This window comes from Cariama cristata, unplaced genomic scaffold (assembly GCF_000690535.1).
Source record: "Cariama cristata isolate BGI_N322 unplaced genomic scaffold, ASM69053v1 scaffold1880, whole genome shotgun sequence".
NCBI lineage: Eukaryota > Metazoa > Chordata > Aves > Cariamiformes > Cariamidae > Cariama > Cariama cristata.
In genome coordinates this window covers 46,873-73,897 of record NW_009596161.1, presented here as the reverse complement: position 1 = coordinate 73,897, position 27,025 = coordinate 46,873, and the positions used below count along the sequence as shown (strand labels likewise).

Below are 27,025 nucleotides of genomic sequence, written 5' to 3'. Positions count from 1 at the left end.
ATCTTTATTATGAAACGCTGTTGTATTACATCTTCATTGGCATCTTCCTTAAACTCTTGACAGCGTTATTTTTCTTTCCTTGGATCCAAACCAATATGGGAATTAAAATAATCCCATAAGATAAATTTAAAATTAAAACCTGTCTAAGAAGCATTGCCTCCACTGATAAAGTATGTCAGGTTTTCATGGATTTTCTGTAACGCTCTACCCACGTCTCTTAAACCATTTGTGAGGGAAGGCTCAGGTTTTATCATCAAACTTCCTTCAGATTTTTTTTTTATTTATTTTTCATTTCCTTGTAAGAGCTTTCTCGGAAAATGTAGCCGTGGTAGCTAGTAACTGCATTGAGCAGCAGGAACTATATATACTCTTCCTTCTGCTATAGCACTAATTAAAATCCAGGTTCAGCAAGTTTTTAAGCAATCTTGGCACAAAGCTAAGTAGGCGTTTTTTCTCTTATCATTTAATAATGACCTAAATAATGAATTTTGATAGTGTTCAGTTTTGCCCATGGGCAAGTCTTTTAATCTAAGCCTTAACTTTTTGCAGGCCTGTTTGCTAAACAAGGCAGCTGAAAGAGGAAATAAACCTTGGGGGTTTGGTAGTTGAGATTTCTATGCTAGTCACCATTCTTTTCTCGTCTTTTCCTCTACCGATAACGGTAGACTATGTACTTGTAGATAGGACTTCATTGCTCTGAAAAGTCCCTTGTGTTTACATTTATAGTTGACTATTTGCATTTCTCTACTTTTTCACAACTTTTTGGTTTGCCTACACAGTGTTTTTTCAATACAAGACCAAACTGTTTAACACCTGAGACTGGAATTTCAGTGATCCATAGCAAACTGCAACAGAAATGGAGACTAATTCCTGTTGCCTGCTTACAAAGAAAACACTCTACTCTCATCTCTAGTAGATTTGCAACTTCCTTCCACGTCAACACAAATCTGTTAGTTACACTTGGCATGTTGCTTACATCTCAGGTATTAATAGCGTTTACATGTTATTGAGGAATGGCCATCACTGCTTTCCTTTAATTTTGTCTCAGAGGACAGAATCAGAAAGTGGATAATAATTGGAATACTTCTGTGCTAAGTGCTGGCTTTTTGAGAAGTGGGCAGAAAAATATGCTTTTCAGAAGTGCTATGCAGAGTCTTATGAGATTCTTTCAAAATGGTTGAAATACCAACAGAACCACTCCGCTTATTGCACCATTGGCACCTCTCAGCTTCCAGTCCTATTCATCTAAAGACTGAACCCTTTTTAAGTAAAGCCCAGATGAAAATATAATTGCCTAAGACTTATTCTCAATGTCACTCCATGTTACATACGTATAGAAAGACAAAATACTACATACCTATATTTCATTATTAAAAACAATGGCAGCAAGCTAATACATACCACATTTAAGAGAGGACGCAGAAGATTTTAAAATAATACATGCTTCAAGAAATATGGATAGATTGGTGTCTACCAATGTCAAATAGTATTAATTGATACATGATCTCAAAGCAAAGAGCATTTGGCAGAAATCAGGCTTTAAAACGTCACATTTATATGATTTTTTAATAGCTAAGAGCTTAAGAATAAAGAGTGCTGCCTAATACATGACCGGTTTTGGCAAGGACTTTCAAATACACATTTGCAAAGGAAACAGCAAGAACAAAAAAACAAATATGCACAAAGGTAAATTTGAATATTGAGAGACTTGAGTCAACACATTTTTGTAACTTAGGCAGATTTATATTTTCAGTTGCTATAAGGACCACACAATATAAAATCCAACACTTAGGAAAAATGCAAGAAAACCCCAAATCCACAAGTCATCAGTAACTGCCTCCTCAGACCTCACAAAGCAATGTGAGGAATAAGTAAAACTAATTGAGAGGCTTACAAGCTGGAGCTGGATTGGCTAACTCCATTTTTCAGTAAGCTGCATGATTTTTCCATGTCTTTCCATCACCACATGTGATATTGACTCATGTTTTGTTGCTTTTGGCGAGAAATGCTCATATAAGCTCAACCTGCTGAAAATAGAAGAGCATCCTAGCCAAATCGGGCCTGAGTGAGCTAATACAGCCATATGTAAAATTCCAAAACACATGGAAATCATTGGTGACAACTTTAGTAAGCCCTTCTGGGGCCACAGAGGTCCAAGTGCTTGTTATTTTCACAGGTCACAAAGATGTGAATTTATTTTCTCACATTGTTTAAGGGTTTAGGGTCCCATTTTTTCTGAAAGAGTACCAAACTCAACAAATAAATGAGGACCTTGTTTCTGCCTGTAAAGCAAAAGCAGCTGAGGTGTTTTTGTTTTGGTTTGGGTTTTTTAAACAAAAATTTCTTTAAGAGACTGGACAGGAACAAATGTTCCATTTTCCCTTCCATTTGGTACCATGCTAGGATTTCAGCTACACTTGTCCAATGTCAATACAGAACTGTATGTTTGATTTTTTTTCTTATTAATGTGTTAGTGGGTGATCTGCTTTGACAAGTACTACAGATCTGTAGAGTTTTATATATCATCATAATCACTTCTTTGGATTAGCAGAACTTCAGGTGCGTTTATTCATAAATTCACTTCTCCAAGGGTGTTTTTTTTTCCTTTTAAATCATTGAACTTATTTATGTTTGTGACATTTAAGACTTAAGTGTTATATTTTGGAGATAGTATTTCCAGATTCTTGACTAAAACTCTGAACACCCACAGGAAAAAATTCTCTCAAACACCTCTGTCAGTAAGGTTAGCAAAAGTTGAGAAAGTGCATTTGGATATCAGCTCTGCCCTAGCTAGATATCCAGGCAATGTGACCATAACAAATGAAGACCACACAAACGGAGCATTAAAAGTCATTCTGTTGTACAGGATGAAAGCAGGCTTTATACTAGAGCACTTTGGTGTGCATCAATGCTGCACAGCCATCATGACATAAAATTTCCTACAGCATTAGGGGGAAAAAAGAAAGAGAAGAAAAGTAACTTTTAATGTAAAATTAATCTTTTGGATTAAGTACCTCCCATTATCTGCCCCAGAAAAACAGTTTTCTAAATAGCAACTGAAACAATACCTGCATGAAAATTTGTAACTATTTGTCAATACCTGGAGAACAAATCTACACTCATGAAGAGTAGGTTAAAGAACCACCCTTACAAGTCTGATGTACAGATTCATAGCACAGTGTTGGCCCTCCACAGTATGGCAGGATATGGCAAGATTTAAAGGCTAATGATAAAAGTTTATTATTATGTTCATAAAGCAAAGTTGGCTTTTCACCAAGAGATTCCATGAAGCCCCAAAAAGAAGCCTTCAACTAGAAATTTTTAAAAGTCTGCACTAAAACATTTAAGCTTGTCCTGCTTAATGAACTTTTACACAGAATAACTGTTTCAAAGCTTTAATGGACATGTAACTACAGCCAAGTTTACCTCTGTGACTACACCCTTGGCAAAGTAACTTTTCTTGCATATTATCATAACATAGTTAGCATTTTTAGTTATAGAATGGATTAGAAAACTCCTTATCCAGGCAGAGGAAATAGAATTATTTAAATAATTGACTTGTTCTATCAAGACTTTTCCACTAGTATTCATTTTTCCACAGACCAAGCTAGGAACACATCTGTGAAGAGAGTGGACAGTATTTGCAATATGAAAGGCAGCCCACATAACTGCATTTAATAAATTATATTGAAGGATAACATCAAAGAGTACAATAGTTAATTTAAAAAATCCAAACTTGTGTTAGCCACTGACATGAAGTAAAGAATAGCAGAAAGAAACATAGCATGGACTTTTAAAGAATTTTTTCTCTTGCTAGAGAAAAAACAGACTATGATTTGGAGTCCAGGAAAATAATATACTAAAGTAAACAAAATGCTGGGGATCATTAAAGATATAGTACCTGACGATGTATGAAAACAACTGATCCTAATAGTCGCCATGTGCCACCCTGTCGATCTACATGAAGCATGCGAAGTATCTGGAGAAATCGGATTCCTCTGTAAAAAAACAGGTCATTAAATAAAACTAATGATTAAGAACAACACTGCTCTATCTACACACAGTTGACTATGCTCACTGACATATTAGAACCATGATAGCATTGCCGCTGGCGAGGGTTGCATCTTAGACTTGAGGCATCTCAGTAGACAGTATGTCTTCATCACATTTAATCGTATTCAAATATATTCAGAAATATTGACAAGGACAACCATTATTTAAAAGAAAAACAAAAGTCTAAAATACATGCTTTCAAACTCAGAGGAAACTTGCATATTTTACCTGATTATGATTCTCAAATGCTTCCTTTCCAAGCAAAACCAGTGTTTCAAGCTTTGCTAACATAAACATGAGCAAACTTTTTTCTCTATTTGCCAAAAGCAGAATGTGAATCAAGCATGGTATTACTGAAGTCCTTTTTTGTGTAAGTTACAGAAATCATCTAATTGGAAATAGATATAGTCCTATGTGATTTTAGGACAATAACTGAATCATAAACTCCAAATATTTTCAACTAAAGAAAAATAATTATCCATTCGGTTCTTCAGCAGAATTTTATTCAATGAAAATATTTCGTTCTAGTCACCCTTTCAACAATGAACTTTGCCTACGCTCATCTTACTATCTTATCACTGAAACAAAACAGTGAAGGGCAGGAAAGGATGAACGTTGAATTCATCTATCTGAAAATCTTTCACTAAAAGTATTTTTAGTTCTTTTTTTGTTTTGTTGGTTTTTTTTTTAATTCAGTCTTCTTAATTCCACTGTGGCTGCATTTTTCTGGGTGACATCAACAGGCAGGAAACTCAGCTTGGTGCCATCCTTCAGTCACTGGTGTTACTCAGACTGGGAAGGTACATTGTCTTCTGAAAGACCCAACTTTTCCTTTATTCAGAAAGCAGGTTTTCTAAGCTTTCACACCTGACAGTCAAACAATCAAATGCTTGTCATTTTTCTGAAAAGCACATAATAATCCTGATTATCCAATCACGTATCAGTGACTGGGTATATGAACACCATGGTTTGTTATTTCTTTGATATGTCATCGGAATATTAATTTTAATTACCTGGAAACTTTAAAATATCCACTTAAAACCTGTTAATTAACACAGGTCCCAGAAGAATTACAAGACTACCAAATACGTGACCACCAATAGACTTAAGTAATGTAATAGCTCATCGGTTGCTTATGTCAGAAGGGGAGGGATCTACATGCAGTTCCCCTGCACAATTATTAGACACACCTCTTGATGCCTTGACCTAAGAGCAGTTCTTGTTCCTGTCTCTGTTGTATCTGAGATGGTTATAGGCCGGCAGTTTTACAAATAAAGATTTGAAAAACAAGAAAGTGAACAAGAAACTGCAGATGCACAGCCTCTGAGCATGGACAACTCGTTTCCTTTAAAAAGAGAAAAGAAATCCATGGATTTACAATGGAAAGAAGACCATTTTTGTCAATTTGGTGAGCTAAGGACAGAAAGCTATAGGGCTCTGCTGTGAACTCTGCAGTCCTGCTAGGTTTCAGTCTCACTGGTTGCTGCAGGGATCAAAATGTCAACCTGTCATACCTGGTGGGACTGGAGTTTGCAACTTCATTCTACAAGAAAACAACCTAACGTGTGCACCCATGTTTTCTGGGATTGCTGGCATTTAAGGGAGGTCCAAAAAGGACCATAACAGTATACCTTAAAAGCAACAAAAGTAAAGGCAAGGATATGAGATTCATTCCTTCTTAATTCAAAAACAGCTCCTCACATCACAGTTCTGAGGAAATCCGATGGGACTAAGACTTGCCTGACCCAGATAGTTTTTCAACGGGGCAATAACAACACTGCAGAGACATGGGTTAAGCTTCTCTGGCAGAAAGTATTCTCAGTCGTAGGACAGTGACTGTGTAATTTAACACTAGGAAAGGCTGCACTGAGCCCACAGCCACCTGGGTTCACACATTAACACTCAGCAGGCCTTTTCATTAAAGTCCTTCCTACACTTCTAGTCAAATTAAACAAAACCTTTGGAATTTTCACATTCACCCTCCTCTTCTCCTATCTGAGCTGATAAATCACATTCATGCTGCCTGTATGAGTCTTTATCATCATATAAAGATTAATATTCTATGGTAGTAGTTACCTTAAAAATACTTTATATATGTAGTTCCCTTCAGTGTTTGCCTACACAGCTAGACAGTTCAGACAGTAGTGTACATTCTCACTTCCCAGGGATGAGACTGCATTGGAAATCAGAGGTTCGTAACCGAACATGCAGCACATCTTGCAAGTCAGAAGGACTGGGAAGTACACCTATTCTGCTTATCAATCCTTTCTTCTATTTACCTACTTTACTTCCCAAAACAAGCTTGCAGTACTTGATGCAAGCTGAATAAACAGTGCAGACATCAAATGTTTCTGGTTCATGTATGGTATGAGTTCTTGTGCCAAACAAATCCACCAAAGCATAATTACTCTTTAAACAAAGTAATTACTCATACTCAAAAAGTACTGAGTTGAGTGCTGTCTGGATTACTTCTTAAATAAACTGATGTTCTGTAATACTCTTTTGTCTCAGAAAAAGAGCTGTTTGATGTTTTATATAGGACATAATGTTTCTTTAGTTTTTTCCTCTTGGCTTCAGCATTCCCACCATTCTTCATATGCCTTGTTTCTGCACTCTTTCTCAACCAGTGACCAAGCACAATAACACGCAGTCTTCCACTGTCCAGTGTTTCAATATAATAACTTTTCCTACTTCTAATTTGGAAATTGGGAAATTAGATGTACATCTAATAACATCTGCGGTTGTGAAGAGCTACAGTCACTAGAAGAACATACCTTATTGCTGAGGTGGCAAATACCTGTCCATTAGATCCTATGCTCAGAACAATAATTGAGGCGACTACCACAATTAGATCTGTTAAAAAAAAAAAAAAAAAAAGAAAGAATGTATTAAATGTTAGCTCTCAGCACTGAAACACACAACAAATACAGACCGAGGAAAGAGCTTTAAAAAAAGAAACGAAGTTAGCTGAAATTTGGTGGGCAGTAAGTTAATGTACTAGTTTCACATCAAAAAAACAATGACTACAGTTTCTCCCATGATGAATTTAATAATGAAAATTTCAAAGATCCTGACAGATCTGGCAGCTTGCCACAAAAACAACAAAGGCAAAGGCATCTGTACACCCTAGAAATGAATCCACGTTTTGGCTCGAGGCTCTTGATTTAAAAGGGAAAGTAAGGGTTTGCTTCAATCGGTAATGAAATGCATAAAGTCAAGTATCATACACATATACACACACATACAGTTAGTTTAAAAATTGTATCAAAGCTGTAAAGCCAAGCTTTCAAAGTTTAGGGAACTGTCAGAACAAAGGCTGCCTAAAAAGAATCAGAGTTGTTGGTTTACTTTGTGATACAGTCTTTAATTGTATGAAAAAATAATTGTTTCCAGAGTTCCTTTTTTATTTTCCACAACTCCAGAGTTTACACAGTTCCAGCATTATACAATGAAAATGATGGATTGTGTTCACAGTGCCAGCATCCCTTACTTTCTCTTATCCTTGTTCAGTGAACAGGTCTATTGCTTTTAATTACTGAACCCTACTCTAACATTATTCTGAGAAGACATTTTTCTAATTTCCTCATGGGCATTTCTGTGGTAAACCTCCTTAGATCATCTAAATGCTTCACTTTCAAATTCTAACCAGAAAATAAAGGATCTTATTATAAATGGGTAGCAAATGTAGACAGAATGAGGAAAAGTTTTGGTAAATTCTCCTTGCCAGTTTTAAACAGGCAGTACTTTATTCTTGAGAGCACTTCACGTTATATAGGACTCCAAAAAAACCAGTGCCTGCTGACTTCATTTGCAGCTGTGAGGGCTCAGAACCTCTGTAACCTGACTTCAAAGTCTTCATTTGGACATCCAGAAAATGAGGCACACTTGTGAAAACTGATTTAAATGATTGCCACAGAGTTTCCGTGTGATGTCTAGGCGAGATGCAGGATAGAATCCAACTGCAGAGGCAAGAACATTTGCCTTCAACAAGGGTAACTTTTTTCCTTCAACAAGGGTAACTTTTTTCCTTCTCCTTTAAACATTCTCCCGCCTCATTCACAACCGGGTAGTTGCTGCAACAAATATTGCAGCAGTTCTACAACCAACAGAATCCTTCGCTCTCTGACTTGGAATAATTTCCTGCATCGGTCTGATTTTTCCTGTAAAAGCAGGATTCTTCCCCAAGGGATAGCACTCAATCAGTTTAAAGGTTATACTGCAATAATTGTATATTTATGAAAATGAGTATAAATATAGAGAGGGATAAGTTAAGGCTACAGAAGGACCTTCCATTTTTGGATAATCTTAACTTTTGAGTACCTGACCCTTCAAATTTTTTATGATGTTCCTTTATCATGTATATGTGTGAACACACATTCGTAAACACTCGGAATTTAGGGAGGATTTTCTTCCCATCACATCATAATACAGACCTTTGCCCTTAGGCAATGATGCACTCGATGTCCTTAGTAAATTATCAGACACACACATCCATTCAATGACCAGCACTGGTGGAGGAAAAGACTGACACTTAGGAAATGAGTTTCAATAAGGTAGTGACAGTAACATAGATTTTTCATCTGTACTTTCCACTTTTCTGAAAATGTGTTCTACATGGTAGAGATATTTAATTTCCCTCTCCCCGGCCCCAACCTGTTGTTCTAGCTCTGCTTCTTCTCTGTTCCTAGTTTTCATGCCCGTTTCCAATCTTTAAGCTTCTCATACTAATCCCAGTTTACTGGTTCAAACAGTCCTATTTTTACACTCCAGGTCTTCAGCATATCCTTCTGCCCTTACACTGCCACCTTTCTCTCCCACATATTTTCAGCCCTTATTTTTTTTCTCCTTCAACCTCCTGCTTGCTTGCAGGTCTCTTTACACGTCCTTCTCCCAGGCCCTTACATCAGCATCCATCCTCCTGCCATTTCATTGAGCCTCTGTGTCCCAGTCCATTCCTCCTACCCCACCACACTTCACCTCAGCATTTGAGCTTGGTATTTTCCCTTTCCATGTGCCCTGGGCAGTTTCAAGAAGAGCACTATAAAAACAAAATCAACAGATTTTTCACATCCAGCCCTAGCACTGATGCTCAGAGAAACCTGGAATTTGAATTGTGCAGACTCACTGCAGATTGAATCTTTGAAGAATGTAAGCAACATTCTCTAGCAGGGTATTTTAAGCATAAACAAGCTACCAGTTTTTCAGAGACTTGTGTAGTCTGTCAGCTTGGAGTTGATTTTCAGTGACAATCAAAAAGCTATTTTCTCATTCTCTGCTTCAAAGCCTGGAAGTGCTGGTGCTTCTCCATAGGAAATCACCAGAATTGCCTTTTTCAGGAACAGCTTAAACATTTTGCATGAAATGCCTCCACAAGACTCAAACTAAAGCAGGCATGGAAAATATCAGGATAAAGAGCCAACATTTATTTAAATAACTTTCTCAACTCTAACAAGCATTAGTATTTAGATTAGCATTACATTAGTGTTTATGTTAGCTTTTAAAAAAGAAAGTGTCAGGAAGGCTTGGTAATTTTAAAAATTGAATTCCAGTAATTTATAAACAGCGGTATGTGGAGATCCTTCTCAAACGTTCTACCTACTCACATTTGCAAACATGTCTGTACATACACAAGGTGTAGAGGGACAAAAATGACATAGCATCTTCTGTATAATATGTGCATTAGATATGTAGATGACAGACCTACATAAATCACATTCCCTGCAATTTAGCATGTGTAGTACACAGTTTTGAAAACCTCATCCACTGCTAGTCCTCTGTCCCCATGGCTTCCTCTTCTGTTCTGAATCCTTGAGAAATTCCAATCAGCTGCATTTTTATCTAAAAAATCAGCTTGCCAGTGAAATATTGCTTAGTTATGCATAAACTTCAACACAGCACACAGTAACACCTATAATGCAGCCTACCCGAGTACTGCTTTTTTTTGAGCAAATTGCTGACTTATTTCTAATGTTCTCACAAGTGTACATTCTAGTATGCAATTCTCAGCTTTTTGATTAAAAGTAAGTAATCCTCTCTAAATTTAAAACAGTAAAAATATTTGCATTTGTATTTTAATTTTTAGTTGCCATAGTATTTTACAGAATGTAAATAGCCCTCAGCTTGCAGGTGTGTTCTTGGTAGTCTAGAGAGAATATGATGTCCATAAGGACTTAAATTAAACAGATTATATGCACGTATTTGATTTACATCACATTCTTTTTTGCTGAACTTTTGTGTTCTATCAGCACTTCATAAATTAGGTTTATACAAGGTAACTGGAGCTTTATATACCAGGTGCTGATGCTTTTTTCAGAGCTGTATACATAACCAATTAAAGGTGCTCATAAATAAAGTTCTGTTGTCCTTTACTTAAGGACAATATGAGATGCACACACATATGCGGACTCAGGTCTTTACACCAGTAACTTATGTCCCCCTTATGTCATTCAAACTGCATGCTGTCAAAACCAGGAGAAACAAAAGATAATTCATAAATTGGTTCTTTGTGACATTTTCTGGAACAATAACAAAAGGATAAAAGAGGTTGTGAAAGGACGTTCTCTTGATTTTGCCTGTGCTTGGTACCTGCCTTTCATAAAACTCTAATTAGGTTGGGATTTTCAGAAGCATTTAGCTCTTAACTTAACACTACTGAAATAGTAACGGAAGTGTTAAATCAATATTTAGGAAAGGTATCACTATTACTGCTGCTGCCGTAGTACCTGAGCACTGCTCACTCTTTAAACACGCTCATTCTGTGAACTAGGGAATGGAGAAGCATGGAGAGACAAAGTCATTCTTCCAGGGTTTCTTGGTATCCTGGGAATTAATTCAATCTATGTCTCCTGACAGATTCTTTAATTATAGAATTGTCTTTTCTCACTTACATGTAATCACCTATAATCTGTCTGCAAAGAGGAGAAAAATTACGCTAACTTCAGAAAATCTACCTAAGAAATAAAAAAATTTTATTTACAAGGTAGAGGAGTTGCATCATTTTCCATTTTAGATAAAATTTTAAAACACCATTCAAGAAATAGTGTGTCCTATCTTAACATTTTCCTTCCCCCGTTATTGAAGTTGCATGTTAACATACTATTTTATGCAGCATGGAATGCAATAATATCAAACACGTTTATAAAAGAAAGTAATAACTAGGCTTGACTACTAAATTTCTTTCTGTTAATAAGCACCAAAATAAATTTTATTTACAATTAGAGAAGGGAAAAAAGGGAAGAGAATAGGAGAAATTAAACAAGTTCAAAATTGCTACCCAAGTTGAACTTTCTAAGAATTAATCCAAACTTTAGTCTGGATAAAAATCCATAAAAGAAGTGTCTCTGAGATCAAAGACATTTCAATCATATTTTCTGATTTTAAAATAAAGACTTCTGTATTAACGCAAAAGTAAAATGAACACCTTATTTTTTACATTCTGTTCTAATCCTTTAATTGCTTTTTCTGGTGTTTGTATTTTATTCTGGTTGATTTGAAAATGATAGGATGAATCAGTATGATTCTATCATTCCCAGCAAATGTATTTCCCAAGTTTTGCTATTTGGATTAGTGTAGACACAGTTCCATCTGCAATTGATATGTACAGACCAACCTTGACTTTGTATAGTATTCTTAGGGGAATTTTAAATGTAAAACCAGTACTGATACCTTTGAATGTACAACCAGCTGCAGTCTTTTCTTAACAAAAACGACCGTGTCTTCTCCAAGGGCTATACAAACATTAATGTCTACTGTGGTAGATGCACAATACCAGTATATAAAACCACTATCAAGTTGAAATCACAGTTTAATGGGATTGCCACATTTTCTCCTGCACTCATGTACTCTAATATACCTACCTAAGAAGCATTTATTAATTGAAAGAGAAGTCAAGAACATGATTAGGAGAAAAAAGTTACCTACAGGTTTCATGGTTAGATCATAACTAGATCAGCTGTAGAAGCCTCTGAATAATTTGTTTTTATGTAATGAAACACTTCTTTCTCAATTATCCAAAACTGAGTACAGTACTTCGTCACACTATTCACTACTCACATCTAGATGTACAGTAGAATATGTTGTTGCCTGAGTTTTTGTACCAAGTTTCATAAAGTCACAGGTGGTTAAGGAAACACCAGCTCATCCTCTCCCCTTTTCACCTCTCCCATTTTGCTCTACTTAAAACTCAATGAGTTGACGTTTGAGTAACATAAAATTCGCAGCTCTACTGGACTCTATATAAAATCACAGACTTAAACCAGAAATGCTGATTTTATGGTCTACTACAATTTGTCTGAACATCACCTTTTATTAATTCCTCACTGTTCCACAGATTCTGTTAGTCACCTCTCCCCCTAAACTCTCTCCAAATCCAGAGACGCTACCCACAATAGTTAGTACTACCCAGGGGAATGTTTCCTGAGTTATACTTCGCACATTTCCATGTTTTTCCCAATTTATACTCACCTTTCTGTTTACCTTCTACAGCAGACCTAAGGAAGGATTTTGTGTTCAAAATCTTGTTTTCTCCAATTATGCAAGTAGAGTTAGTAAAGATTTCTTCACTTTACAATTTTGCCTTTCTTAAGCTGATGTCTGCCTGTGTCTCACAGCCACATTTTAAATGTTCAGTTCTAGCAATTCAAAAGGAGAAATAATTGCATAGGTTCACAAAGCAGCTAAATGCTTGAGTGACAGCATAGCTCAGAATTGCAATATGGTCTCTGTAGTAGCTGACATCTTTACTTTAAAACAGACGATAATAGCAAAGTTAAGAAAAAAAAAAAAAGCTTAAATCTTACCGATAATTGATATTGGCTTTCTGGCAAACCGTATTCTTCCCTGGAAGCCAACGTACTTACTCCTGCAGCCTGCAGACCACAATCGGACCACATATTCAGCACCAAAAAAGACAACCAGAACTATTTCCTATCGAAATTAAAAAGACAAAAACCCAATTTTTTTCATTAAAAGACAGACTACAGTTTGTACATCTAATTTATTCCTATGACTAATACAAATAAGCTTGTTGAGATGAAAGATGCAATAAAAAGGATTGTGCCTCATCTGTCCACTTTTTATATGCATATGCCAGCCAGTACATAAAAGGGAGATATAATCTGCTCCTGAATGTGATTTGCACAAATAAATGGATGGTTTACGCTCCTTTCCATCAGTATATCATAGGGAAAAACCACAATCATCTTCTTCTTTTGTTTCTTTCCAAAACTTTTAAAATTTTTTTAATTTTTTTTTTTAAATTTTTTTAAAAAATTTTTAAAAGTAAGGAACGGAGGGAGGCTACAAGAATCTCATTCCTAAAACTAACAAGTATATGAAATATTTCTTGATCATGAAACAGAATTTATAAACATAAAACCAGAAAGTGTAATGTCAACTTTTGTATATTCAAAATAGGATTGTAGAATCATAGAATATCTCAAGTTGGAAGGGACCCATAAGGATCATCAAGTCCAACTCCCTGCTCCTTGCAGGACTACCTAAAACTAAATCATATGATTAAGCATTGCCCAGATGCTTCTTGAACTCTCTCAGGCTTGGTGCTCCCTGGGGAATCTGTTCCAGTGACCAACTGCCCTCTCAGTGAAGAATCTTTTCCTAATGTCCAACCTGAACTTCCCCTGATGCAGCTTCATTCTGTTTCCTTGTGTCCCATCGTTGCTCACCAGAGAGAGGAGAGGAGATCAGCACCTCCCCCTCTGCTGCCGCTCTTGAGGAAGTTATAGACTGTGATGAGGTCACCCTTCAGCCTTCTCTTCTCCAAGGTGACAAGCCAAATGACCTCAGCCGCTCCTCATAAGTCTTGCCCTCAAGGCCTTTCACCATCTTGGTCACCCTCCTCTGGACACACTCTTAATAGTATGATGTCCTCCTTCTATCGAGGCATCTTAAACTCCTTGAGCTGGGGCCACACCAGAGCAGTGTAGAGTGGGACAATCATCTCCCTCGACTGGCGAGCGATGCTGTGCTTGATGCACTCCAGGATACAGCTGGCCCCTTTGGCTGACTGTTGAGTTGTATTCAACTTGCCATCAACCCAAACCCCTAGATCTCTTTTCACGGGGCTGCTCTCCAGCCTTTTGTCCACCTATCTGTATGTATAACCAGGACTGCCTCATCCCAGGTGGAGAATAAAGAACTTGCTCTTGTTAAATTTCATATGGTTGGTGATTGCCCAGCTCTGGAGTCTATCCAGATCTCTCTGTAAGGCCTCTCTACCCTCGAGGAAGTCCACAGCTCCTCCTAGTTTAGTATCGTTGGCAAACTTACTCAATGTACATTCCATTCCTGCATCCACATCATTTATAAAAACATTTAAGCGCACTGGCCCTAAAATTGAGCCCTGGGGAACCCCACCGGTGACTGGCCGCCAGCCTGATGTAACCCCATTTACTACAGCCCTTTGAGCACCGCCCATCAGCCAATTGCTCACCCAATGTATTACGGGCTTGGCCAGCTGTGTGCTGCACAGTTTATCCAGAAGGATACTGTGAGAGACAGTATCAAAATCTTTGCTAAACTCCAAAACCACCACATCTGCCGACTTCCCTTTGTCAACTATGCGTGACCTTGTCATAAAAGGAAATTAAGTTGGTTAAGCAAGACTTTCCCCTCGTGAATCCATTCTGGCTATGACCAATGACTGCATTGTCTCTCAAGTGTTTTTTGGCAACTCCCAGAATAACCTTCTCCATAATTTTAACAGGCACTGAAGTGAGACCGACAGGCCTGCAGTTACCAGGGTCTTCCTTCTTACCCTTCTTGAAAATTGGGACAACATTTGCCAGCTTCCGATTGACTGGGATGTCTCCAGACTCCCAAGACTATTGAAAAATAATGGACAGAGGTCCCGCAATGATATCAGCCAGCTCTTTCAGTACCCTGGGATGAATCCCATCAGGCCCCATAGATTTACGTGCATGCAGCTGGAGCAGCAAGTCTCAAACAAGTTCAGGGTCAGCTGGGAGTTTATCATTCCCCTAGTCACAGTATTCCAGCACAGGGCTCCAGGGTTCCCAGGGCCATCATCAGTGTGGAAGACAGAGGCGAAGAAGGCATTAAATGTCTCCGCTTCGTCTACAACCCTATTTGTGAGGTGACCGACCTCGTCAAGCAACAGCCCAATGCTATCTTTGATTCTCCTTTTGATATTAACATATTTTAAAAAGCCCTTTTTGTTGTTCTTCATAGTGCTGGCCAGCTTGAACTTTAATCGAGCTTTGGCCGCAAAAAATTTTCTCCCTACTGTGGCAAACAGCATCTCTGTAGTCCTCCCGTGTCGCCCATCCTTGCTTCCAACGTCCGTACACTTGCCTTTTCCATTTAAGTTCTAGAAGAAGATCCCTGCTCAGCCAAGCTGGCCCTCTGCCCCACTTGCTTGACTTCTGGCACTTTAGAATTGCCTGCTCCCATACTCTTAAGAGATGGCTCTCAAAAAGTGACCAGCATTCATAGACCCCAAGATCTTCAAAAGCAGATTCCCAGGGGACCTTACTAACTGGCTCCTCCAGCAGCTTGAAGTCTGCTCTCCCCACATCCAAGCTCAAAGTTTTGCTGGCAGTTTTTCTCCTATCATCAACTTTTGACACTCAGCTACTTCGTGGTCACTGTGACCAAGACAGCCATCAATCACCACTTCGCCCACAATTTTCTCTCTGTTTACAAACAACAAATGTTTGATGTAAGGTATCTTCCACGTGCTTCAGAAATTCCCTGGACCTGTTTGTGTCCACTGTATGATATTCCCAGTTGATGTCTTAGAAGTTAACATCACCCATAAGGACAAGGGCAGCTGATCTAGAGATATCCCTTAACTTCTTGTAGAATCATTTATCAGTGTCATCATCCTGGCTGAGTGGTCGACAGTAGACTCCCACAACAACTCAGTGACTGAGGTGACAAGTATGTATACAGCTTATAAAATAAATGAATGATCTAGATTTTAATATTACTTCCCTCTAGCATTATATTGCAAAGCACTCAGGCATAACCAAGGATCAGTATACTTTGAGATACGTCTAAAGAAAGCAGATTAGTAACGATGACAACATGGACAGATTTGTTGAGATCTTTGTTCTTTCCTTCCTTCCTTGTTTTCCTCCGCCATTGCAATATGCTAGCACAACCAAAATACAGCTTCTAGGCTTTGTTCCAACCCAAGCTGTATCCCCTAACTCAGAGTCACCAAACACCTACTACATAAATTACAGCTTTGGAAAATATTTGTATTTTAAATTCAACATGCTTGCAATCTGCACCTGGGGAATTTGAAAGCACCCACAGAGTGAACATACTTAAATCATAACTTTCACTGAAGAACAATACCAACATATCTTTAAAACTGACATTCTGAATGGTTGAAAAGAGACCAAAATATTTCAAGGTTGAGAAACAGATAAGAAAATCGCTACACTAATATGCAAAACTTCACATCAATTTTCATTTTTAACAAAGTTAGGTCAACATTTCTGTATTCACTTCTACCTCCTTGTTTTGCCTGGAATGAAAACCAAGAAAATATGCAGTCTTTCTCTGTTTTCATGGCACTTTCAGCCTGACTAAAACCAAGGATTAGCAGAAAGCTAAGAAAGTTTACAGCACAGTTTCAAGGCAGAAGCACAAGAAAATATGCAGCAAATTAGGTCCACAAGTTTGACTTTTTTAATTAAAGCATTATCTAGAGTTTCTACAAGTAATATTTCACGTTTGTGTTCTGCGTGAAATCTAAATGCAAACATTTATTCAAGTGTAACAGTCAAAGCACAATTCAAGAACAATCTTCAAAGGAAAACAATTCTCGTATTTCAGGAATCTTGCAAAATGCTCTCTCACTTATTAAATTGTCTACGTTTTTAGCAGGTTCCTGGTATCATCGCTCAGTAGCATTTGTTTTCAAATCTTTTCTTAAGGGATCTCTTATTTCCACCAAAGGAAGCAGAACACTGTCCATACAGACCTAATAGACCTGCTGGAGGACTAGACTGAAGCTTTGCAGTAGACTGTGAAGTCGTGAGCACTTCTTTCTGTAATTAGGAAGAAAGGTAGTACCAAAGCTTGAACTCAAAGAGCATTTCTGAAGCAGACAGTTCCACGTCCTTCTCTGCAGACTAAAATGGCTGAGCTCCACTGAGCTCCACCTCGAAAATATACATGTTCATAGTCTTAGAGGAAGAAACACAATTAGAAAGCATAGCTTATGTGATTTTGTTGACAATGTTGGTAACTCGCCCTTTGACAAGGGAAGATATCCACAGCAATTCAAATGAAAACAAACGTGCCATCCAACTGCACCAAACGCATGCTTCTGCCACTCAGCGGCAGTTGATTCAATGTCGATCCTAACAGACGACACTGATGGCAGTGGAAGAATCATTTCTACAGAAATTGCATATTAGACTCACTGGGTCAGTTAGGTAAAAAATTGTGTAGAAAGGAGACAAGCAGATAAGTGCTGAGGAAGCAAAAACTTCTTAGACTTAGGTTATTCCTTGATGATCCTCTGAGGGTACTTTTAAAAGCTGACATTGAAACTGTATCTGGCCTGAGGGTATTTTATTCTCAAGGCAAATTCCAGAATATATTATTTTATTTCAGCTATCAACAAGAACCCATCTTGGTTACATCCAGGAAACCCTGTCGAAGTCAATAAGGTGGCACATTCTATGGAAAGCAAAAATAAATTTTTGACAGGAAGGAAGAAGAAGGAAGAACCTCCATCTTCAATAAATTTGAAATTAATTACTGATGTCAGTTCATTTTGTCCTGGACAGGTGTCCACATTACCAAAACCAGAGCAATTAACACATTTGTTGGCAGCCTCAGACAGGCCGAAGACCAAAAGAACATGGAAACTGGACAAACATCACAGCTCTATAGGTGGTCCTTCCAAAAAAAAAAAAAAAAAGAAGGAAGATTATGAAACTCACACTGTTGTTGTGTATACTTCTAATGAAAGGTAGAAGACATCCATTTCCAGGGCTGTCAAGACTGATCAAGCTTCACCTCACTAAACTCACCTTTAAAAAAGCCCTAACCCACCTCTTTTTTCCTCCTATACACATAAACACTTTTCAGAACCTTGAATTTATTGCCTCACATTTACTTTCCAGTAAAGAAAAAGAGCCCCAGCAATTTTCTGGAAGATCAGAAAAATACTTGTTTTCCCTGAAAGGGCAACAAAAGATGGTGAGGAGTTGTTATGGGGGCAGCTGATCCCAGAAAAAATCTGCAAGAAAAAATCTGCAAAAAAAAATCTGCAAATTAAATAGTATGCCTAACATGCTCCTGATGATTTACATCCATCTGTATGTCAGTTTGAGATCTTTCTCCAGTTTTCTGAAATTTTCTAGAACTTTTTCTTTCAAAATGGGATTATATTCACACGGATCCCGCAAAACATTTTTATTTAGGCTCCCAGCAGTATTTTACCCCTTCTCCTGCAAGTAGTGAAGGAAGAAATACATAATAGAGGATTCTCAGCAGAATCATAAACCTGGAAAGTCATTTGGCATGAACAGAAAGCCAGGGATGAACCCCTGTAATGAAATCAAAACCAAAAAAACCAAGTAGGAACAAAGCATTACCTCAACAAAATAAGAGCCACATCTGGCTTGATCAACATAGAACTAATAAATACCCTTGGTTATTCTATCTAGCAATCAGCTTTGAGTGTCAGCCTACCATTTTTCTCAGCAACCCTCTCTGAACTCCTACGAGGAAAGAAAGGGAAAGCAAAGCTGCGTATCCTTTGACTAGAACAGCTGCCATAAACTGTCAGGGCATTTGCCATGACCCATTGAAGGATGACAAGACAGGCGTGGAAAAACAGAGAGCATCATCCTTTGCCTGGGGCACTGAACTTGCTCCAGAGGCACATCGTATTGACAAAGGTACCAGTGGAGAGGGTCTTCTGGCAGTGCTGTAAATCAAATTCTCTTCCAGGAAGCAGAGCACAGAGGAAGGAAACAACAGGACGGACCCGATTCTTCACACTCACGTGTTAGTCTCTTCCTGTTTTGTCAGGGGTAAAAGATGCTTTTGGCAATTCAAATTGCCACAGTAATACTAGAGAATGCATTTAACATGCAGGAACTGCCTAATCCCTGTAAAGAACTAACATATAATGTAAATTATTTTAAATTGGGCTTGTACCATCTAATGTCTCTGCTAAAGTCAGTACCAGCATTCCATTATTCTGTGCTCGTCCCTGTCATCTAGGAAAAAAAAACCAAAACACACACCCGTAATATTCTTTGCCCAGTCAGGCAGAAGCCCTTAAAATCATTTCATCTTTATATTTTTTTTCTTTTGCTTAAGTCTAGCCAGTGCACAAGTCTTTTTTTTTCCTCCACAAAATAAATCAGAAAATAACACATGATCATGTTTATGCTACTCTCAGTATAAATCCATTTTATTAATTTTACTAAAAATATGAAAAAAAATAAGCTTAAAGGGAAATCTGTATGCAAATAACTTCCATCCGTATCTAATTCAATCAGGCAAATAAGAAACTCTTGTGGAAAAGCCATCAACTTTTACCCAAGAATGTCATTGATGACCAAATCAAAAAAACGCTCACATTAACACAGAAAAGCAACATTTTATACAGGAGTGTGTATAAATGAAATATATAGCCTGGAATTTACAATATGTTCCAGTACGGTTATGGATAACTGCACGGGGGAAGCAGGAGAAGGGAAGGAGTTCGGCTGGAGTGATTAAAGTGCACACATGAAAAAGACGAGTATTTTCTCAGCTGCAGCTGTGTTTTAGGTGGAGAGCGCACACAAGGCTCTCTTCACTTTTTTTATTGGAATATTTAGGTGCTCGGGTAAAAGGAGGAAGTGGGATGGCTAAATGAATAGTGTGTGCTCACGAAGATTCAATCAAGGAATGGCAGCTCAAAACAATGAAGCCTCAGAAGCAGGCATAAAGGTTTAATAGTCCAAATGTTTGCACACGTGTACTTATGTCCAAAATTTAATCTGATAACCTGTCTTCAAGGTTTTCCAGTCCTTAGAGTTGAAAATGTCACTTTCATGACCTGTTGAGCTTAAGAGTTACTCAAATGCTATGAAAACCTATGGATACTGAAAATACTTATTTCCTACCATCATGCTTGCTCTTATAAAGATGACAAACATCATAGGTGAAAACATAATATCCAATATATGGAAGAAAAGATACCAAACACTGCTAAGTGACCTATAGTATCATTAGCTTATTCAGACTTACATCTTTTAGATGAAACCAAGGCACTTCATGTTTTAAAAAGTCTGTTGTTTAGCTACAAATGGACTCGTTTAACATTTCTTAAAGAAATATTTCCTCGTATGCCTGATAAATATGCTGAATTTGCTGACTTCATACCAGGAGTATCTTTACCTTTCAGTTTATTGATATCTGCTATTTCCTGTACAGAATGAAGTTGTACGCTATTGAGGGAAGCACATGGCGCTCTAGTCACATTACCGGTAACAACTACAATTCAAGTGAGGTGGGGGAGTCGGAGAGGAAGATCTACTTTTTAATTCTATTTAGGCAGGCAACAATTTTTCTACAAAGAAAATTAATTACAGTGTCCATTATTTTTGAGCAGGACTTTTTTCTAGAATTGCTTAATTCAGAAAGATACTGCTAAGGCAAACATAATCAAATCATGAATCAGGAAGATTCAAGAAGTTAGTGCCTGAAGTTCTTCATTTCTCTATAGATCCACCAGTAGCCCACAGGAGCCTTCCAGTTCCCCAACAGCATGGTTTGAAGCCTGACCTGAAGGGACCACCTCTGGTAGGAGGGGAAGGGTTTAGCTTTGCTCCTGGAGTGGAATCTATCCAATGCGAATATCCACTTTGGAATTGTAAATACTCACGTCCATGTTTCTTAACCTTTTGATTTGGGCGGGTCTCAAAATTTCAAGGAGAGGAACTGGAAAAATCCTGCTTGTACCTCTCCACCTTTCTCTCACTCCCAAGTAAGAAATGTTTCTCTAGTCTCTTGGGCCACATTCCGAAACCACTTTGCACAAAAAACTCTATAGAGCTAGAGTAAGAAGTGAGTAAAATTTGACTAAGGGCATTTTGAGTCGGCCCTTTGTTAATTTTCATTTCAGCCATACTTACCGCACAACGATTTCTGTTTTAGACAGTTGAAAGCACACAGCAATCACCCAACACAACATGTTCTGTGCTGCATTAGGGCAAAGCACAAGGTAATATAACCCACAATAATTGTACTATAACTCACATCAAGAACCTTGATAGTTACATCTGACTCCAGAAAGACTATGGCAACTCAGCAAGATCACTTAGCAGACAACTTAAGCTTATGGAATGCATTGAAAGACTTGTGGACTCAAATTTTTTCCCAATAAGTTCAATGTATGAAGCAATATTCCATATCTATTTTAACAATGTTTTATATTGTCATAAGATAATATTCCTGATCTATTTTTTCATCTTCCCACAGATGAACAAGAAGCTCAGAAAGAAACAGGGATTCTCCCTCTTGTTTTCTCTCTCACAGCTTTACAAGGAATAAAAGAATAGAGCAACACTTTTGAGTCGTGGTTATTTTTATTCAGATGTATTCTACACTAGCATAGTCTGATTCTTCCATAGTATAAAAGAAATAGTGTATTTTTCTACTGAAGCAGTTTACCTGTCAGTGCCTTGAAGGGACTGGACACCTCATTAACACCTACTGTTACACAGGCAAGATATGCTACGCAAATATCACAAAATGCCACTAAGTATTATGGGACCTACTCTGTATGCCAGAATCTGTAAGAAATCCATTATCATCTGTAAGAAACGATCTGGTACCTGTGAACTTCATGTATTAGACTATCAACATGTCACTGTATTAAACAGACCTGGAGAAGGCCCTAAGTGCTAATGCCATGTGGCAAAGCACAGATTTAGAGTTATAAATTGGCACAAAAGCAGGAAATGGATAAAAATTCCACCATTTTTACTTTCTAACATGGATTGCTTTGATAGGATGGAGAAAATGCCCTCAAACCTATTAGAATACATACACTTCACCATGAATCATACAGAAGTCTAAATTAAGCCTATATATCATGCAGCCTTGTTTCTACTCTGCTGACAGATTAAAGATGACACAGCATTTTATGATATGACTACATAGCTTAAATGGGAGAAGGGACAAAAGCAGACACAAAAACAAAGGAATGGCAGAGCTAGTCCACTATAGACAGGAAGAGTGTCTCCTCTTTTAAAAACACATACTTTGAAAATGGTGTCATCAACTCACTACTTTCAAAAAAGAAAAGCCATCCTGAGCTCCGGTTCAGAAACAGAGCGGTTAAATACACACATGGCTTAGCTGGCTTTAGTAAGCCAACTATCACTTGATACTCTGAAGTTTGGATACTCCGAGAAGCCTAGCCTATATATACAGCAGGACAATGTGTTCATGGCATATGATGCAGAAGAAATCATTATATACAGCCAAAACCGAGCAGTGACTTCAGGAAAGACACAGAACAATATGACCCATCTGTAGCCTAGAACTCTTTCATGAGATCCTCCCCTTAAGCCCTGACTCCTAAATACAGCCGCAGCATGAGCCTCGGTCCTGAAAAGCTGAAGCAGCAGCTGATGTGGGAGCTCCTAATCTTACATTTCAGCCTTTGCTCCAACAGGATTTGCAAACACAGGAATGGTAATAAAAACTACATGCCAAATGTAGTCACCACATGAGGATGGCTAGCAACTAGGCAATGTGAGAGGGCAATGAGGGCCTACAACAGAGTCAACAAGTGAGGACCCCAAAACCAGAGTCTTTAAGGGTTTTGTGTACCCTCTAGTACCATACCGCTATGAACTACAGGTGTTAACATGTTTGGAAGATATGCTGTTGCTTTTTGCAGCAAAGAAACACGTCAGAGGAAAGCAGATACATAAAGTGTATCTCCCAAAGGAAGAGGTCCCACAGGAGATGAGCTCATCTAGAAAAACCGCTAGAATCAAGGATCCAGCCCTGCTGACACAGGGAAGGTGATCGCAGCTGAAACACTAAGACTGTCCACCTTGTTTGTGGCTCTGCTGCAGAAAGCTGCTAGGACAGCACATGCCCTTTAAAGTCTTATCTTATAAGCCTGAGAGAAAAACAGCAGGAAACCACCCATCAGGAGAATATGACTAGAATGTAGTGACCCCTGGTGAAAGCAGAAGAAAAGACTCAGAAGTGCTTCACTTACTCTAATAGATAATAATATTGTAAGTCTTCCTTTTTTGCATTGAAAACAAACCACTGTCAGAGATACAACACTGAAATAACTAAGGTTTTGGTCCAATCCAGTATATCAATTCCTACACAGTTTTGCCATTACCACTTACCCTGAAAATATTGTAGTGATTTCACATTTAGATTATGTGCTCTGAACTGGAAAGTCCATTAAGATAAACAATATTTCTTATCCCTCCTTCATTCCAATTTCAGTGACCACAATGTTAAATACATCATGGCATACAACTAGAAATTAAATTAACAAAGTTGAATCAATAGATTTATAGTAAAAACATTCTACTTTCTCAAAGTCAAGAACACTCTTGGTATTCTTAGATTTAAAAAGTAATTAACATCAGGATGTTAAAGACTTCCCTTTCACCTACACTGTCATTATACAAATTGATGATTTATTGTGTTCTGTTACTCATAGTGTGTAAAAACATCATGTGTATGACAAAAATAATATTTCATTCTTGGTTTTGGAAGAGCACAATTAGTGAAATTACTCCCACGAGCTAAGAAACTCTCTCTTTGCAAGGTCTTTTACAATAAAAATAAAAATCTGTCTTTTGTAAACTACCATGGTGACCTCTCCTGGTAGAAAAATATATGACCTCTAACCATGAAAACACTCGGTCAGATTAATCCTCAAAGGAGGAATTACACCAGGCCCGTTTTATAGTTTACTTTTTAATACCATATCCTTAAAGATCTAGATGCCATTTACAAATCAGAACTGACACACAAACTACTAGACCATTAAGAAAACATTACAGCCTCCTGCTGCACAGGCAAAAGCCTATGCAAAAGGCTTTGGCAACATTTTACAAAAAAGTTTTCAATAGAATCATCTTAGAGTAAGATAAAATTATAACTGTATACATTAGGGAATTAAAACTTGGGACAAAGTGGAAGGATAAAATGTTACCTAAAAGTGACACAATGAAGGAAGCCTGAAAATACAGACGGACGTAAGCATACGCGTGGTTTGCTGAAAACATAGTATTTTTTCCTTTTTTGGCATAAATTTTTAAAATAAAAGCAGTAATTTCCATGGGAACTTTAAGTAAAAATACTCCTAAGTAATTTTTTTTATTTTTAATCTCAGTCATTTAGCTACTGTGGGGGAGGTGATTCTCCCCGTCTACCCTGCTGTGGTGAGCCTCCCCCCTGCAGTACTGCCTTCAGCTCTGGGGTCCTCAGCACAAGAAGGACATGGACCTGTTGGAGCGAGTCCAGAGGAGGCCACGAAGATGATCCGAGGGCTGGAGCACCTCTGCTGTGAGGACAGGCTGAGAGAGTTGGGGTTGTTCAGCCTGGAGAAGAGAAGGCTCTGGGCAGACCTGAGAGCAGCCGTCCAGTACCTAAAGGGGCCGACAAGAAAGCTGGGGAAGAACTTTTTACAAGGGCTTGGAGTGACAGGACAAAGGGCAATGGCTTTAAACTGGAAGAGGGAAGATTTAGATGAGATATTAGGAAGAAATTCTTCCCAGTGAGGGTGGTGAGGCAGTGGCACAGGTTGCCCAGGGAAGTTGTGGATGCCCCATCCCTGGAAGTGTTCAAGGTCAGGTTGGATGGGGCTTGGAGCAACCTGGTCTGGTGGGAGGTGTCCCTGCCCATGGCAGGGGGGTTGGAACTGAATGGTCTTTAAGGCCCCTTCAACCCAAACCATTCTATAATTCTGTAATTCTATGAACTTCAAGGTTTGCCTATGGTCATGGAAAAACCCTGTGCTAATACATCAGCAACTCTTTGAGAATGGCTCAAGACATTCTTTGCTTTCAACAACCACTCAACAATACTAACTAGTGAAAATACATAAATTTGTTGTACACACCTGAAATAAAGCTTTATACCTCAGGAAGCAGACATGTCCACGTAAGTTTAATGACCTCCCAGAGAAGAAAGTGGCTGAAGAATAAGCATAACTTTAAACACTACAGTAGATAAGATTTTAGAGGATCATTCTTAGAACAAGGAGTATAAAAGGAACACTTACATACAAGTTGCAAATATTAAAAGTCAAAAAGAACAGTTAAACAAGCAGAATTTTTGTAATGAAAGGCTTCATAAGCAATCAGCACAGATTTGATTGATCTGTTGAACTCACAGGGAAAATGTCAACACGTGAAAGCAAAAAGAAGTAAAATGGTTAGAACTCTGGGAAATACGGTCAATGGAAATTGAGCTGACCCATGACAGGAACCCAAGGTAATGATAAAAGTGCATATATTTTTTTTAACAACAAGTACATTAAAACCAACCCCAGTATTTAAAAGCTAACTTTCTCTTCTTTTAATTATTTATTACCAAACCATCTGTAAATATATCAGTGAGGAACTGAAGCAGGAAATTACTTCAGGCAGGTAGGGTTTCCAATTAAAACGAGATAATACTATGCCTGTTCTCTTCATTTCTCAGAATATGCATTTTGAGAGAATTTGACATTAAAAAAAGAATAACAAGCAACACGTAAGGATGACGGAACAAAAAGACAGCTGTCAGGTTTTGCCTTCTTCAAGATGAACACTCTTCAAGAGCCAGGCCGCTGTCAGAAAAGTGCATGTGGATACAGCTCTGCAGATCAGGCAGGAAGCACAAACTCATTCTGTACTTAGTCACACGATATTTAAGGAGCACTTACGAAAACCACTGGGAAGGCAGCAGATAAACACAAGTAATAATTAGGAGCCAATTCTATCAAAGACAGAAAGTGAACAGTGTTGACTCAAGATGCTAGGAAATCCCGTAATCACTGTTCTTGACCTGTATTTGGAAGAAGCTATTAAAAAGGCAAGTGAACCCTGACAAATATTTCCATGAGTGTCAAAAGTGTCTAGAGAGTAATTAAGTAGGGGGGCGGAAAAAAAAAAAACCAACACCAAAAGACAGATATTTAATAGGTTTTTTCTTCCCTGTTTTTACTAAAAGTATTAATCCATTTTTTGAAAGAAATTTTAAAGCAGTTCCAAAATTCTGATGCTCACATGTCTGTTGGGAATAGGCTTTACTGTGTGGTCCACAAAAAGGCAAGAAAGCCACATTCCCTCCCCTCCCCTCCAACTGTTACTCTTAGAACATACCATACACCCTGGTTACCCGCCTTCTGGTACTCAGGCATGGCATGATAATTTGTGAGGCCGTATCTCATGTTCATAAACATCATCCTGCGCAAGGACTATTTCAGAAACTTGTTTTCAGTATACAATAGGATAAATTCTCTCCTTTCAGCAGTCCCAGTTACAGAACTGCCCATAGTCATCCCTCACATTGCTCTTTTGGCTCTGTCTGCTGCTCAGTTTTGCCAATTTGTTCTGATGATCAAAATGGAGGATTTCTTAAGAGAGTACCTGCTCCGATATTTAGGGCATGAGATACTGGAAGAAACGCACAGGGACATCAGACAAGGGACTTAACAGAGGCATGACAGGCTTCTTCCACAAGTCAGGTATTAAGCACTGAGTGCATCAAATCACGATCTGACAACAGGCCACTGAAAGTGACATCATGGTGGAAGTTTCTCACAGACCACATGACTGTAGAGGGTAAGTCTGGTGGGGAGCGGCTGAGGGAGCTGGGGGGGTTTGGTCTGGAGAAGAGGAGGTTGAGGGGAGACCTGATCGCTCTCTACAACGACCTGAAGGGAGGTTGTAGCCAGGTCAGGGTCGCTCTCTTCTCCCAGGCAAGAAGTGACAGG

The 27,025-nt window shown here is 38.3% G+C and overlaps 1 protein-coding gene across 1 annotated transcript in view; it reads right to left on the bottom strand.

Moving 5' to 3' along the window:
• The window catches only part of LOC104165159 (potassium voltage-gated channel subfamily KQT member 1-like), a gene marked incomplete at both ends in the record, with an annotated part of 65,885 nt that overhangs the window by 1,110 nt on the left and 37,750 nt on the right, over nt 1–27,025 (bottom strand). The window contains 3 exons of the mRNA XM_009704725.1: nt 3,902–3,998; nt 6,828–6,906; nt 12,852–12,978. Coding sequence (XP_009703027.1) covers nt 3,902–3,998; nt 6,828–6,906; nt 12,852–12,978 — 303 coding nt within the window. The remainder of the gene's footprint in view (nt 1–3,901; nt 3,999–6,827; nt 6,907–12,851; nt 12,979–27,025) is intronic.